The sequence below is a fragment of the Periplaneta americana genome, chromosome 4 (genome assembly GCF_040183065.1).
Source record: "Periplaneta americana isolate PAMFEO1 chromosome 4, P.americana_PAMFEO1_priV1, whole genome shotgun sequence".
Classification (NCBI taxonomy): Eukaryota; Metazoa; Arthropoda; class Insecta; order Blattodea; family Blattidae; genus Periplaneta; species Periplaneta americana.
Genome location: NC_091120.1, coordinates 70,900,578 through 70,918,692, shown reverse-complemented (window position 1 = coordinate 70,918,692; position 18,115 = coordinate 70,900,578). Strand labels below are relative to the sequence as shown.

The 18,115-nt window shown below is 35.4% G+C and overlaps 1 protein-coding gene across 1 annotated transcript; it reads right to left on the bottom strand.

The window, feature by feature from the left end:
• Nucleotides 1-2,241: 2,241 nt before the first annotated feature.
• LOC138697895 (tetra-peptide repeat homeobox protein 1-like) lies at nucleotides 2,242-14,177 on the bottom strand. The gene is made up of 3 exons (XM_069823481.1): nucleotides 14,117-14,177; nucleotides 4,801-5,676; nucleotides 2,242-2,393 (listed from the first exon to the last, which is right to left on the bottom strand). Exons 1-2 carry the CDS (start codon nucleotides 14,129-14,131, stop codon nucleotides 4,813-4,815), a joined length of 879 nt encoding a protein of 292 aa, XP_069679582.1. The 5' UTR covers nucleotides 14,132-14,177; the 3' UTR covers nucleotides 2,242-2,393; nucleotides 4,801-4,812.
• Between the last annotated feature and the right edge of the window lie 3,938 nt (nucleotides 14,178-18,115).

The following is an 18,115-nucleotide window of genomic DNA, read 5'->3' as shown; positions in this document are numbered from 1 at the left end:
GAGGGTGTTCACAGAAGGTGAGCAAAATGTTTCGGTCATATCCGACGTGAAGGTGACGTATTAATGTATGCTAATCGAGTCAAGAAAGAAGGCCTGCAACGAGTTGGTGGAATAAACTTTTATCCTCACCGCGCATACGTTAAAGCGTACAATCCGAGGCGATCTTAAACCTTTTTTGCATTATTCAGTGTAGGCTACTTTTAACAATGAATAGGTAAGAAACACTGCCACCAATGTCAGTAACGATATGATAATTTTCTCGTTTTTGGAATTCCCCTCAATAGGTATTCCAAAGGCGAATACTTTCCTCGGTCCAAAAATAGCACTATAAATTTGTGAATAAAAGACAGACACTTTCCTGCAAGACGAGAATTTCCTCTGGATCAGACGTACAATACAAATCAAGTGAAAAATAATATTTTATCGTGGACCAAATGAACAAAAGAGGAGCGACCAAACGAGGTGGCTCAAATAATGTTTGGGACTCGCATTCAGGAAGTCCTGAGTTCAAACCTCGTGTTCGGTTAATCTTACTAGGGTTTTTCATAGTTTCCGTCAGTCACAGCGACAAATGTCGGATTGTGAATTTACGTACCATGATACATCACCAACTTAATCACCATTATTATCTATAGTCATTAAAAAATAGAATCTAAAAATCAGTAACAGCCTAAAGTCGCCTTAATTGAAGGGCTCCCTGCAAAAACGCGGTAGCTCCAATTTTACGAAGTTGTGGAAAACTGCAAAAATTAATCTTAAAAATTTCAAATTTTAACTGAGTTTCTTTCCTTTATCAGAGTATGCCCTAGGTGCATAGCAGTTTCATTTTATCACTCAATCATTTATTTAAATTAGCAATTTGGGGGTAACATAAAACAAATAATGGGGCTACCTCTTTTCTGCAATAAAATTGGATGTAATTAGGCATGTTTTGAACTGAACACACAATTACTGTGCCTATATAATAAACTACACCACAATGCACAGCATGTATATTTTTAGTAGGTTATTTTACGACGCTTTATCAACATCTTAGGTTATTTAGCGTCTGAATGATAAGAAGGTGATAATGCCGGTGAATTAGATCCGGGTCCAGCACCTGTAGTTACCCAGCATTTGCTCATATTGGGTTGAGGGAAACCCCTGGAGGAAACCTCAACCAGGTAACTTGCCTCAACCGGGAATCGAACCCTGGCCACCTGGTTTTGCGGCCAGATACGCTGACCGTTACTCCACAGGTGTGGACTAATACACACACATATATATATATATATATATATATATATATATATATATATATATATATATATAAGGTTGAACCGTAAGTAATGTCATTAATTTCGTGGAGTTATTCTTTTAGGTATTTCAAACAAAAAAGTTTAATATAATTTTGCTCGTTTTTACTTCTTTTTCGAGACAAAAATAGTTTTAAATAATTTCAATTGAAATTATTCAAATCAACTTTACAGGGAGTTATACCTGAAAATCTTGATTTGCAAAAATTGTTTTATATTAAATATTTCATAGCATGTTTTGAGAAAGCCATTGATTTAATTCCTAATATGCTCGGTCATTATAGAGAGCAATGGATTATTGTAATAAATTATTGGAAGAATTTTAGTTTTATCTTTTAAATGTGCAGAAATTTCATCCTAACAAATATGACATTGCAAAATTCCTTTTGCAGAATGAAAAGTAGCATTTAATCGAATCAAATTTCTACACATTTAAAGGACAAAACAAAAATTCTTTCATTAATTTTTTATTGTAATACACTGCTCCCTTAAAATGACTGAGCATATTGGGAATTAAATCAATGGCTTTCCCAAAATACGCCATGATATGTTTCATAGAAAACAATTTTTATCTCTGAAAAGAAGAAAAATCGAACAAAGTTATATTTAATATTTTTATTTGGAATATCTAAAACAATAACTGCTTGAAATTAACTACACTACTTACAGCTCAACCTGCATTTATCCAAACCTATCTCTTTACTTGCTTAAAGTAAAATTCCCGTGTTTTTCCTAAGAGTTTTTGGATTTTGTCATAGCATATTCAAGACATCTGCATAAACAAGCAGCTCATGTAACCCGTTTAAATCCAAGCTCTCTCTGTTTTCCTGGACTTTCCTAATGACATATTCTATAAAAAAGTAAAGGTGATAGTGCATCTCCTTGCTTTAGCCGGCAGTGAATTGGAAAGGCATCAGAGTATGTGAAATAAAAAATAACACTGGCATTGGTTTATTTACATTTATTTGCAAATAGCAGTATCAATAATACAATAAATATATTTATACAACATATCAGTGAGTCTTGTTGATGAGAACCGGAGACGTGAGTGGATGACATTCTGGAAGTATGAAGCTGGATCTTTCAGATGTTAACTTTCTGAAACAAATAAACAAAGGACACCTGAGTGAATAAATTTAGTAATATAGAGTATTTGAAGAAGATGGAACTGAATTGCACTGTATTAGACTTGAAGTTGTTTCTAAAGAGTGAGATGATTATTTTATCGCGCTTTCTAGTGTCTTATGTTAAAACATTTGTAGACCTTCTTATAGATTTATTGTCGAAATAAATTATAAAATATATTACAGTTCTATAGGCCTATAGGGTTATTCAAAAGTCAGGAAATATTATTTTATTTTCACAGAAACCTCTGTTTCAATTATTTCACTATTGTTACTACGGAAAATAAGAAACGATAAATAAATTCATGCTATTTTTCATTGAATTACCGGGAATATCTGTTTAATAGTTTTGCTTTACAAATGTAAATTGACTTTATCCAGTGTTATTATGAATGTTGTGGAGATTTTTCCAGGGCACTGAGAATATTAAGAACTTTAAATATTGTGGTGTAATAGCTGCAATTTGTCGTAATTGTGAAAGCTTTAAAAAAATTGCATATTCAGCAAGAATTTTTTCTGAATGATATTCATTACCTACAAGAGAAGCTATTAATGATAGAGGAGGAAAAATTACAACCATATATGAATGTTCTGAAATTGGTTTATACCTGAATGAACTCCGTTCTTTTATGAATTGAACTGAACTGTATTGTTATTTTTTAATAAACTTCTTAACAAAATAATAGGACTCAAATATTTCTTATATATATATATATATATATATATATATATATATATATATATATATACTTACTTACTTACTTACTTTTAAGGAACCCGGAGGTTCATTGCCGCCCTCACATAAGCCCGCCATTGATCCCTATCCTGAGCAAGATTAATCCAGTCTCTACCATCATATCCCACCTCCCTCAAATCCATTTTTATATTATCTTCCCACCTACGTCTCGGCCTCCCCAAAGGTCTATATATATATTTATATAGGGTTGTTTATATAGGCCTATGTATCAAAAACAGTCGTATGTGCTAAACAAACAATTATACAGGGTGGAAATGAAATAACCTTGCAAATTATCAGAGGGAATAGCTCATGTTGTATATAACAAAAAACTATAATATCATATTGGTGGAAACTTCATAGTATTTTTTAGAAAAAAAATGTTCTTTTCTCAAATGTTTAACAACCTCTTATTCGGTAACTAGTGCGAGTAGGATCGTGATTTTTGTACATATCGGTAGGAAATCTAATAAAGAATAATTTATCCCTCTGGTGTATTTCAATAGCGTGCACGGTTTTCGTGCAAATTTAATTTTAAAAACCTCTAATTTCAGGCCACTGCACGAAGCGAGTAAGTGGCAACTTCAACTCAGAGCGCGGCTCACCTACTGAGACACACAGAGTTCGTTGACCTGACCTCCTACATCTGTATCACGAGTAGAGTGTATTAGCGTTGATGTTGCCGGACTACTGAAACATCAAAATTAATTTTCTAATTAACCGTGAATTTAATCACGAAACGTAATATAGGTTTTCTATTTATTTAAGTGTATCCTATTGTCTCTTTCAATCTGCAGGATTATTTCACTTCCACTTTGTATATATTGTATTTATGTGTGTATATATAAAAAGACACTATAACCCATGTAGATTTTCTTAAAGTATAATGGCCTATCTGTCGGAAATAGACTTCTGGTATTCCATCATGCCCTGGAATTTCATTTCCAACCTTTCGGAATTACATACAGGTTCCATAATTAGGACAGATAGGCAAGACCAGAGCGAACGCCTGCTGTATTAAGCAAGTTTTTTTTTTTTTTTTTTTTTTAGCTATTCCAGGCAATAGAGCTCAGTATATGCGACGCTAAGGGTATGTATACTCCAAAAAATGTGCAAATATATCCCTTTCCTGGTATCACACTACTTTACATGTTTATAGTGGAGCTAGTGAATGGCGTATAAAATTCAGTATGCTTTTGGGTACATGATTTGATTAAGATTTTTAAATTATTGAGATCGTGAGCACAAACCTCCGTCACATAGTTCTATTTGCGCCCTCTTTTTCAGGTAGTCTACACACTTAATTCCAAAAATGGTTAAAATAGATACCTCGGAACTTCTATTTCTGTATAATTAGATGTTTTTTGTGATTACTGTACATTCTCCACAAAATGGAGTTAACTGCTTTATTATACTTGAAATTAGTTTCACACATTGGTAAACTTATGCGCTACTTGATAAAGCGAAGCAGAAACACATTTTTTAAAGATGTCTCTTTCCTTGCAGAGTCGTTTCGAGCTGTGCGAGAATTATGTGTGACTATTTTGAGCACGGTAATGGTTATGATGACGATGACTGTGAAATACTCTCATTTTCACCTGATTTTAAAATATTACAAATTAAGCTCGGTTTCCTGTTTGCTTACCAACTTGACAGGTCAGTGCTTGATGGAGGTGGCGAAATAGCTAGGAGCGTAGCTGCCGCCGTGGAGTCCTGAACCATAACCTCCGTGGAATCCTGAACCATATCCGCCATGGAATCCTGAACCCAGACCGGATCCTGAGAGACCAAGTCCTCCTCCTAAGCCGAGACCTCCTCCGAGACCTCCCAAGGCGAGACCTCCCAGACCTCCGAAGCCTCCGACAGTTGCGGCTCCGACGGTGAGACTAGGCTGAGCTACGGCCACTGCCTGAGGCACGGCCACTGCTACGGGCTGAGGTACCGGCACAGCTACAGGCTGGGGAACTGCGACGGGTACGGGCTGGGGGACGGTCACGGGAACTGGGCGGGGCACGGGAACGGGAACGGGTTGAGCTACTGGAACAGGGACGGGGCGAGGGACGGTGACGGGCACGGGCCTGGTCACGGTGACAGGGACGGGCTGCGGTACGGCTACGGGAACGGGGCGTGGCACTTCAACTGGGTAGGGAGCAGGGACGGCGACGGGGACGGGGCGGTTGATGGTGACCTGGACGGGCTGAGGCACAGGGACAGGGACCTGACGAGTGATGGTGGTGACTGGAACGGCAGCGGGGGCGGCAGCTACTACTGGGGCGGCGGCGACTACGGGACCTGCGGCGAGTCCAACGGCAGGACCTGCGGCCAATCCAATGGCGGGGCCGGCGGCGAGTCCAATGGCAGGGCCGGCGGCGACCCCGAAGGACGGGCCGGCACTAAGACCTACACCTCCTCCGAGACCCAAACCCAGGCCATGGGACCCTGTCAAGTATCCTCGCTTCTCGCGCGTTTCGATGACGCCGCTGCGTGCCACAGCGGCCACGGACGCAACGAGCGCAACGATCTGTGGAACAAGTAAACAGTGATATGAGTGGAATGATGAAGAAATGAGACTAAGCGCTACAATAGTGTTATTTACGAAACAACGGTTAAAATTACATTCTTTCTTTGAGTAGGGATGTTTGCGAAACGAGGCAAACTCTATGAACATTTCTTTTTGTCATGTGCTGTTCAGTAACGAAGAGAAAAAGAAAATCTACGAGCCCACGATTCAGAACCTATCAGCGAAATACAACATTGAAAAAATCACAGATACCGATCTCTCTTTTTCGGATCGAGAGGCACCATTCCGAAAGCCTTTGTAAAGTGGAGGGAAAAATACAAGCTAACGAGAGATCTTCAAGATGCCATCATCAACACCATTATAAAATTTTCTGTAGCGATATTTCGTCAGTATCTTTATGGCGTACATTTAATTTAAATTATACTTGGTTCTAGTTTTTTTCTTATGTCTTAATCACTTTTGTCTGAAACCTGTTTATATAATTTTTCATTTTAAATTTTATTGTGAGCTATTCTGTGTCGCAGGGCAAACCCAAAATATTGGGTCAGACCAATAAATTAAAATTAGACGGCCGTTCTTCTGTGCTGGAGACAATTTTCACGACTTCTCCACTGCTGTATTCTTAGTCACTTAGAGGCCATATTCATAGACATTCTTAGCGCGGGCTTCCGGTGGATGATCAGCGAACTAACGTTTTTCGTATTCATAAACCAGTGTTAGCGATATGATAGGTTATGAATCCTGTACGAGTAATTACTCGGTAGCCGGGGCTAGTTTAGCACGCTCGTAGCGCGGGCTAGCAAAATGTCTATGCATAGCACCGTTAGACACTTCAACATGTCATTAAAATCAAGCGGTGACATAGCTCAGCGGAAGAGCACTCACTATAGATCGATAGACCCCCATTCAAACTCTGATATTTCCAAAATTTTTGTAATTATACTTATTTCCATAGAATTATCAATAAAATAGCAGTTCAAGCAATTTATTGAATTTGTGCAGATATCTTACCCAAAAACAGTAATATTTAAAAGTAGGTCTGCAGTTATGTGAATATTTTTATTGACTGGTTGATATTGCTGTCATGTAATATTTTTTAATGGAATTATCAATAAAATAGCTGTTCAAGTAAATTGTAAAATTTGTGTAGATTTCTTATCCAAAAACAGTCATTTTTAAAAGTAGGTCTGCAGTTCTTTGAATATTATTTTTATTGATTGATTGATATTGTTGTCATGTAGCATCTGGTAGGAAATTATTGACAATGGTGCAAACCGTTGAAAACAGTGTTATAGGTTATTCGTTATCTTATGAAACCTACCTGTGTATGAGAGAAAGAGAAAGTGGACTGGAAAGCTTCCGTCCCTCGCTACGGTCCCACTTGTAGTTGGCTAGCTCACGTATCCCCACCATAAGGTCTTACTATACAGTAAGCTATGGCGCTCGCATGCATTTGGTTTCACGAGAAAACGAATGGTCTATAAAAGAACTTTTCGCACCATACCGTATTGGCCTAACAGTTGATTTTTAATACACTTGCATATCGTTATGAGATCCATTTTTAGGAATGGCTATGTATTTTTTTAACTGTATCTCAACATTATCCACATAATCATAATTACCGGTACGGTTTTGACTGTCTAAATTCTGCAACATCTTCATTAAATCTTTTCTTCTCTTCCTTCACAGTCCTAAACTAATTTTGTCTTATGTTCGTATGGATTTTTTACATCATCTGTAGTAGATTTCGTGCTTCTAAGTGCTAATAGCGTTATTCCTTCTCCTTCTTTTGGCTTTTGATCAGAAACATTTACTGTATATCGACCTTAAAACTGGAAAAACGTGTAACACTTTCTGTAATTTTAAGTTACTAAAGTAGATTATAGGAACAGCACCATCGGTTTCATTATTGCTTGGAGTCCACACCTGTGGAGTAACGGTTTTCGCGTCTAGCCGCGAAACCAGGTGGCCCGAGTTCAATTCTCGGTCGGGGCAAGTTACCTGGTTGAGGTTTTTTCCGGGGTTTTCCCTCAACCCAATATGAGCAAATGCTGGGTAACATTCGGTGTTGGACCCGGACTCATTTCACCGGCATTATCACCTTCATCTCATTCAGACGCTAAATAACCAAAGATGTTGATAAAGCGTCGTAAAAAAATTATTGCTTGAGGCGATAGATGACAGTTTTTAAATGATATGTGTGTGAAAGGACACTGAAAAGATAAGAGTCGGCCGTGCAAGTTTAAGCTAGACAAGTCCACTTTTACAAGGGAGGTTGAGTATTCAAAATTCTATAAATGGAAGAATTCATTATACTTCAAAATGTTGGGGGTTGAAAATGCTTAATTTTGCAAGAGTCACTATTGTTTTACTATGGAGTAGAAAAATCAAGATAATAGTGAAAGTAAAAATGGTGAACCTATAAAACCTAAACATGCCAAAGGGAGTGGAATGAACATGTGAGAATGCAAAATGGAACGACAAACAGTTATAAAATATAAAGTATTTATAAATAATAATACATCCACATTAATTGTAAATGTGCTAGCTATAAATGTGTTATATTTTAAAGAAAGGCAAAAATAACGTTAAAAAGAAGTAAACTTATTTAGTTATTTTAATAAGTATTTTATTAAAAATAAGCTAATAAGATATTGAGTGACAAGCCGTGATATGAAGATGACCTAAAACCTGCGAACTTAAAATACATATAAGCTATTTGTTATCTCGTGAAACCTACTTGCTCGTGAGGGGGAGAAAAAGTGGACTGGGAAACTTCCCTCCCCACCTTTTCTTCCACTTGTAGCTAGCAAGCTCACTTTCACCGTAAGGTTTCACGAGATAACGAATAACATTTATAAGGATAAATGTCATGTCTCACTCGATGAGATTCCACAAACCATCTCTTTTTTTGTCTAGTAAATGATATTGCGGAAATATGTAATAACCCTCCCCCATGACGATTATATTAGATTATTATCTTACTAAACTAGCAGAATCGTCTTATATTAATAAATGAAATAGAATGTAATTGTGTTGGAGTAATAAGTACCGGCATTTAAAATTATAATAGTGAAATAATATAAAGAGTCCAAGTAAATCTTTAAGGGGTTAGATACAGCTTATAGCCGAAAATGTTTTGGAAATATTCAACATTTTTTCCTTCATTACTGTATCTTGTACAATAATGAAAATTGGTAAGTGTAAAACACTGTCCTTCTGCTATATGAAACAGTTATTCTTACGATTTAAAAAAATTATTTGTATATATATATATATATATATATAATTTTTCAAAATTAAAAATGGTGGCAGTTTACTGTGCAGTGATGAAGCGTTTCCCTCATAACTCATAAACTTGTTAACTTTTTCATGTTGTCTCTTCTATTTTATTGCTGAAACTTATGTTTACAATATCATGCTCTTTCAACTACATCCCTTAATAAATAATTTTTTTTTATATCTAGTGTTAGAAGAAAATAAGTACTGATATTTGATCATTTTTCGAAATTAATTTATTTTTTATCAGACAATCTATAAAAGATAAAAAAGTGATCTTGCGTCATATTGTAGATATGACATGTATAAATACACAAAAGATATTCATCACAGAATGTTGGATAGTTTTTGAGTTGTGCGAGAAACGTTTCATCACTCCACAGTGAACTGAATTTTGGAAAAAAAAAATGCAAATCATTTTTTTAAATCGTAAAAATAAAAAGGACAGTGTTTCACACATACTAATTTTCATTATTGTACAAGATACAGTAATGGAGGAAAAAATTGTTGAATATTTCCAAAATTTTATTGCTGTAAGCTTACCTAACCCCTTAATGAGGTGCTTCAGCATCTACTTCAGTATGTTGTTACAAATACGAACTCCAACATAAAAGAATAAAAGTAAAAGTCAAGGATAAGAAATGAGAATAGTACGAAATGTGAAAGATGATACGTTACACATGGTCCCAAATAACAAGACAGGAATTACATTAAGTGCTAAAGAAAGAGATCAAAACATAAGTAAGCGTAACATCTGAAAACCTATCAATGACGGCAAAAACCAAACAAGTTTTGAAATATATCCCAGAGAAGATAGAGATAGCTTTACAAGATAGAAAGGCTTCCGAAAACAGCATGCAATGCCAATCCGTGACAGTAGAAGAAAAATAGTACGTTAAGTAGAACTATTATTAAATGAGAAGGAAGAATACTTAAACCAAGGAATCTAGTAGCTTTCGGAGACTGAACTCAAAGCCCTCCATTTAGAAACTGTTAGATGATTGAGTTGCCACTAGTTTTAATTTGTAATACAACCAGTTCTCATTTACAAGAATACTAAAGCAGCCAACGAACTCTCTCTTAAATAGAAGAGAATGTTAGATCTTGGATTGTACATTTAAAAGAAAAATATATATAGAATAATAAAATAAATTTCATCAGTTAATATTTGCAGTTCTACTTTACCAGAAATATTTCTCTTTAAGAGGGAATAAATCGACAGAAAATTCACTATGAGCTCAATGGTAATGGGTAGCATGCAGAAAGAGTGGAAAGTCAGACATCCTCACCCGCGGGGTGTTGAGAGCAGAAAGGAAATTATGGCGGCCTTTCGTATAAAAATTATGAACCTGGAAGCAAGTGAATTGCAACAGGATGTTAGAAATTCAGCTTGCAATGCAGTTAATATAATTCCTGTGAGACATCCCTTGGGCCAGATCTTCTATAAACCAGAGATTATTCTCGTTATGACCTAAATTTCACTGCAATTCCTTCTTAATATTGCACATATTAGCTGAATTGATAAATTCATACGATACATGAAATATTGTTTGCAAATAAAGTTCGAAGATTTTTTTTCACACGGTTTAAATTACTACAATTACATTGTTTGAAATGTAAGAAGAAAAATACAACAACTTAAGATTTGTGGTGTTGAAAATTCGTAACACAATTTAAGTTTCTGGAAGATAGTTAGAAATAAGGTTTAACATAAATTAAAACCACAGTTTCACTTACAAAATAATGGGCTTGATTTATGTAAAAGCATCAATATAAAACAAATGTATGTGGCTGCCATTTCAATCATTAATAACCTATCTTTCGTCTTCATGGAACATTAAAAAGAAAAGTATGTGTAATGTTACCGGTTTTAGATATCGTATCAGGTTGTTGCCAGATTCTTTCTTGTATTTGAAGAGCACAGGGGAAAAACGTGATAAGTCCAAAATGATCGGTTTTTTTTTTTAGATGTTATGTAATAGCGTAGGTAGTGTAGCTCTGTGTAGTTTAACTGTACAGAATAACAACCTCATTAGTCCAAAGAAGTTTGAAGAATGATAACCCAAAGGCAATAGAATATAATGGATCTTGAAACTTTCAACTTGATCCCCTGTAAAAAAACAGTAAAACGTGGCTTATCAAGTTTTTCCTCTGCAGTCTTCATTTATAATATCGCTAGATAATACCAATATGCATCTGCAAAAACTAAAGTATTACTGAAATTAATAAATGTGCTAAAATAGGACGTAGCAGAACACATGAAAATACCTTGAATAACCATGACTTCTTAGACTTTGAAATAAACGTTACCAAAGGAAACATAAATTAAGAAATTTGGAAGAAACTAAAAGGGTTTGGACATATCAAGAGAATGAATAATAAGGGATTGTTCAAAATATTATTGTTTTCAACTCCAAGTGAAAGGAGAAGTCGAGAAGACCTAATATCAGTTGGCACTCCGAAATTAAATCAATAATAGGTAAACATACATATAATGGAAGAAGGCGCATGAAATTACCAAGATTGTTGGAGATGGGACGGCAAGGCGTCTCAAATGACATTATAATTCCCTTATATATAATTTATATTTGTATTTATATTTATGCACAGTTTATTTTAATCAACGTTTAATAATTTAAAATATATGTTATATTTTAATGCTCTTAAATTATAATGGTCGGGAAGGATATTATCTTACCTGCTTAATAAATTTATGGATAGAAGGCGTAGAAACGTAAAGTGTACGAGTTACAGATCATTTTATAATACATTTTACTAATTTGAATAAAATTTTTATTTCTCAATGGGTAATGATTCATGCTTCACTAGGTGACGATTTATATTGTGTTTTTGCGAGATTTTTGTACTTTTCCTCAGAACAATAGGTGCAGAAACATGCAACTACATCTCACAAGCAAATATTCTGATGGAGGCAGATAAAAAAGTTAATTTTTTTTCTTTCACCGTGGCCAAAATTTGTATAAGCACTTCTTTGACATTACAAGCATGGTGAAAGAAAAAAATTTAAGTTTTTTATCTGCCCCCATCAGAAAGTTTGCTTGTCAGTTCCATAATCAGGAAAAGAGAATAGCTCTCACTTGTTAGTAACGAATCTAACTTTCAGAATCTCCTTTCCTTGCTTTGCTTGACGATGGAACCGAAAAACTAAATACGGTACACAAATCCAAAAATGTCTCCCCATTTTCACACATTGAAAGTAATAAAATCGCATGTTATGACTTGGTTTCTTTACTGTAACTGTAGTAGTAATTACTTGTAGCTATGAACACACTATGAAAGGACATAAATGAGTAAGGTAATACTCTTAGTTACCTGCATTATCATGTATATTGCAGAAGTAGTTAATAATGCTAACTTGAAAAGTACAAAAGTACATAAATGTTAACATTATCACTATACAATAAACGTAAATTTAAATTATTTGATTTTTTCAGTGGTACTCGGGTCTCTGTTTCTTTAGATTAACGCAAATATTGTACACTTTCAGCAGAGAAAGAAGAGCATTGGTATTATCACTTCAACGAAGACAGGTGATTATATGATACAATGAAATGTTGAAACTAAGACTAATAATCGGCTAGAAAATGTAATTAGAGAGTGTGATCCCAAAACTCGCTCAATCCATTTTGGTCATTTTTATGATTTACGTATATGTGATTATGTTTGAGACCTCTTTCATATTTTAAGCATATTTCTTCCAGAACAATGCCAATCCTTGTTTAAAGGTTTGTGCATGTCATTTGAAAACTCGCTCAGTCCGTGGACCGGTGGATAAAAAAACAAGCCCAGCCCTTTCATAAAAAATGACTTAACGTGTTTTGGGATCTCACTCTTCAATTGAGGATTGATAGTGATACTATTTGCAGATCAGGGCTCACGTGTACACAATATAGTGTTTGTGTATTTTTCACTGGTTGTCTCCACAGTACAGCTACTTCGAACAAATTACATGTAAAAACAGATTACACAAAATGCTTGAGCGTGTAAACAGATCTCCATGCGTAAAATATATTTGTGCAAAATTATTCGCAGAAGCCAGTTTGCGCAAATTATTTGTGGAAAACTATCTGCAAAACCAGTTTGCACAAATTATTTGTACAAAATTATTTGCATAAGCCAGTTTGCGCAAATTATTTGTGGAAAACTATTTGCAAAACCAGTTTGCACAAATTATTTGTACAAAATTATTTCCATAAGCCAGTTTGCGCAAATTATTTGTAGAAAACTATTTGCAAAACCAGTTTGCACAAATTATTTGTACAAAATTATTTGCATAAGCCAGTTTGCGCAAATTATTTGTGGAAAACTATTTGCAAAACCAGTATGCACAAATTATTTGTACAAAATTATTTGCATAAGCCAGTTTGCGCAAATTATTTGTAGAAAACTATTTGCAAAACCAGTTTGCACAAATTATTTGTACAAAATTATTTGCATAAGCCAGTTTGCGCAAATTGTTTGTAGAAAACTATTTGCAAAACCAGTTTGCACAAATTATTTGTACAAAATTATTTCCATAAGCCAGTTTGCGCAAATTATTTGTGGAAAACTATTTGCAAAACCAGTTTGCACAAATTATTTGTACAAAATTTGTTCGCAGAAGCCAGTTTCCGCAAATTATTTGTGAAAAACTATTTGCAAAATCAGTTTGCACAAATTATTTGTACAAAACTATTGCATAAGCCAGTTAGCGTAAATTTCTAGATTAGTGGTAGCGGTACACAACAAGTGTGCATATTCTCTAAGCATCATCTAGATTAGGGGTCGTCAGCACAGAGCACGCTGGGGCTAGCCTTTCTTACCCGCTGAAAACGCAGTTGCACTAGGGTGCACTCCGTAGCTGCTAGCGGGTATGCTCTCTGTCTCTCCCTGTTGCACGACAGTGCACACGGGACGGCACTGCGTACCCTTTGCACATTTCAGAAAAAGCTGACGACCACTGATCTAGATCGTATTATGAGACACAAATCATCGTTTATTGAGAATACATGGAGAATTCTGAATTATTACTGATATATTCTCAAGAAAAGGACCGAAGTTCGATCCTCGGAAAGTCTTGTGAGATTTTGGTGGAAAAAGCGGCTGTACTGTAGATTTCCCATGCGTGTTTTTGTTTCCCTTTCCATCGTCTGCGACTTACCAGAAGGAACCTCATGTTGTGAGATGCGGTGCTTGGCACAGTCTGCGTGAGTCTGCTTGCGATTACCTGACTGGGGCAATTTATAGAGATCACAACGTGAGACCAGTGACATCACTTTCACTGATGGAGGTCGATCTGGCGACCTCGTTGAATGCAGCATCTAACTTGTTACACAGCGCGAACCGCGTCCGTAATTGGAGCGACCAGGAAAGCGGCGGACATTGCATAGGCCTATTTGAACCACGACGTCACTTCCAATGAACGTGAGTCGATTTTGACCAGACTTGCTAAGCATATATATTTTGAGAACACTTGAACGTGGTAATTGTAAGAGAAATTATCTAGTTCGACTGAATTAAAATTAATATTGGATGAAAAATGAGTATTCCCGGGTTTTTGCAGGGATCTTAAGGCTTTCGGTAATTAACTATGTGAGCTCCAAATCTATTGACCATTAGTCTCACTCTACCGAATATAGTTCCAAAAAATAAACTTAAAAAAGTTATGAGAGATAGCCTAAGAAATGACGGAATGTAATGAAATTTGGCTGGAAACTTCATGTCTCTTAACAGCACTTCTGAGGAAAATCAATTTTGCCGGACGGCAATATCCGAGTGGAGACGGAATAGGAGCGCTGCATGGTCAGTGCTGCGAGTTTCCACAGATGTTTTAATCGACTTTTCTTTGACTGGGGCTCGCCACCTATCTTGGCTCCTATCAATATTTCGATGGCCTAGCTTGAAACATTTGTTGAGTATAGCGGGGAATAGTCACGGACATCTTGGTTCATAGTGAGGTAAGCTAACCAATACACTAATGGGGCGGTCTTCTGTCTTTCAACACAAGTCTGAAAGAAAATCAGTGTTCTGAGTTTAATAGAAATGAACGAACTGTGCTGGAAATTTAGGGTGCTGTGCATAGACATTTCGCTAGCCCGCGCTACCAGCGTGCTAAACTAGTCCCGGCTATAGACCGATTACTTGTACAGGAATCATATCATATATCATATCATATATCATATCATATCATATCATATCATATCATATCATATCATATCATATCATATCGTATCATATATCATATCGTATCATATATCATATCGTATCATATCATATCATATCATATCATATCATATATCATATCATATCGTATCATATTGTATCATATCATATCATATCATATCATATCATATCATATCATATCATATCATATCATATCATATCATATCATATCATATCATATCATATCATATCATATCATATCATATCGCTAACACTGGTTTATGAATACGAAAAACGTTAGTTCGCTGATCATCCACCGGAAGCTCGCGCTAAGAATGTCTATGAATATGGCCCATTATTTCTTATAAAACCAAAACTCCTGAATGCTCTGAATGCTACTGTTCGAGATGAACAGTCAAATTATCAGAAATCTTGTCTCTTTTGAAAACAATCCGAAATACCTCTATGTTGGAAGTTCAAATGGAGCAGTGACATTGTGCCAGAAACTTTGTCTCTTTTAATGTAAGTCCAAAACTCTAAATTCTGGAAGTTCAAGGAGAACAGTGAAGTTGATTTGAAATTCTTGCTTCTTCTCGTATAATTTTGAAAATTTCAATACTTTAAATATGAAATTACCAAATTTCGCTTCCACTACTGTGTGAAAAAGTGATGTAAAATAATCAATTTGAAAAAAAAAGCAACAAATTTCGATGAAACCTTGTGCTTTTTAATACCAACCATTTCGATTATATATCCGTGATAACGGTCAAACTATGGCCTATAATTTTATTAATACTAGGAATAAAACTTCGAGAGAAATGGATGAACATTGCATACATCGTTGACTAGTATTACTCGACCAAGGCCAATGGAGTCCTGCAGCCCAGAGCGCCAATTGTACTTCTCCTGCGTTCGTACAGCGTCATCGCGATAGTTCACATTACGCCAGCGTCTCCACTCGCCTCGGTCGAGTTATAACATATTAATTACGCTTATCAGACTAAGATGTATACAAACAATTGTTCTCCGACACATATCATCAAACGAGATGTATACTGCCTGGTAATATATACCAACTATATGAACAATGCTTCAGATTTTGTGGTTCCTTTGCTCTGCTGCAAGCGTTATCGCTTTAAGTCTATATAAGACTGCCACGTGGCTGATTACGAATCCTGAAAATAACTCTAATTGAATGTATGAATATTGTGTGGGCGCATAAGTAGAATGTTCAATAATAAGACAAAATATTATTGAGCAATTTTGACTGAGTTTCTGCCAGATTTTAGTGTATTTGGCCCAACACTAAGAGCCAGGACGGAAGACAGCGCTGCATAGCTTTAGTTAAGGCTCATTCACAATGAAAATTAAACATAACGTAAGCGTTAACTTAAGAATATAAATGTTACGGTAAAATCAAGAAGTCATACCATCATTCACGATGGGAACATAAACATAACAGTAAACATACTTGGTAACCATGGAAACATAACGACGACGCTATTTCCTCATATTCTGTCGTATACTTCAGCGCTCCACGATTGTGTTCTCTTTGCAAATCACGTACGCATAAGCATGAAAGTTAGGAGTTTGCAAACTTTCATCACAGTCTAGTATATACAGTCACGAAGCTCAATACTTACTAAATATGCAAACATAGACAGTTGAAATACGCATCCATAGATAGTTGCTAACCACCAGGATCGCTACTATCGCCTCATCACAGACCCTTTCCCCAACAGACGATAAAATGTATTGTACTTGTGATATCGTATTCTTTTGAAAACATTAACACTTTCCTTCCACTATTGAAATATGAAATACATAAGGTTTATATATTATTTTCATAAAGCATATATTATATTTTATAAACTCACCTTCCTGGATCTTTCGGAAGAAGGATAACTCTGACCTCTTTTTCTTACAATATTTATAGTACCACAAGCGTCTTCTTGTCCCATATTATTATTCAAATTATTGTATTTTAGCCATTTACAGTTATTACAACCGATAACGAACATTTCACAGTTTACACAACTTTTCACAAGAAAGCGAAATACGGCACAGTCAATGCCTTTTCGATCTAGACCAGGCCGTAATATATGTTCGGGTTTTCTGTTTCAGTGTATGTAGCTCGGTGAAATATATTATAACTTTATTGCTTATCATTGCTAAGTTTTATTTAGTGTAATATGTCCAAAAGTTCCGTTTACTTCTTGTTGCATAACATGTTGCAGAAATACTTACAAAACTGTGTTATTTTAATGTGAAGAGAATTTTACGTGTTAACATAATCTGTTCGCATCATCATTTTAAGTTTAGATGGAAGCTGTTTTGAGGTTCAATAGAAACGAATTTATATGTGATTTTAATTTAGCACATCTACCTTCCTTAATTGTAGACAGAAAATTTACCATATCACTCCTATGAAATTAGTGTACGTACGATTGTGTTTCTTCGTCTCTTAGGTAGTAGATAAATACAATAATTCAGTACTCAATTGCAGTATTAAAATACAGACAAATAGAATGTGACGGATGTCATACATGACATTGTGTTTAATTATAATGTATAATTGCGAATATAGGAATATAAGTTAAATATAGTAAACATAACCTGTAATTTCCATATGACATAACATACTTATGTAGAGGCAGGGCATTGGAGACACTAAAATTAGACAGAAATGGACAACTGGTACAGTAAACATAACCTATAATTTCAACATATCTAAATATCCGTGCGGTGCAACTGAACATTATTGAATCGTGCATAAATGAATGTACAAGAATTTCGCAATATTTAATCGAAATAAGGGCAGGTAGGTCTATTACACATACGAACAACGTAATTTTCACACCAAAAATCATATTACACCTTAACTCGCAAGGAATTATGTCTGAAGTGTCTCCTAATCATTGTTTTAAATTTTAGTAATGCAATTACACTATATTTTAGAGAAATATGTTACTTTTTATGCATTCCAATTAATTTATAT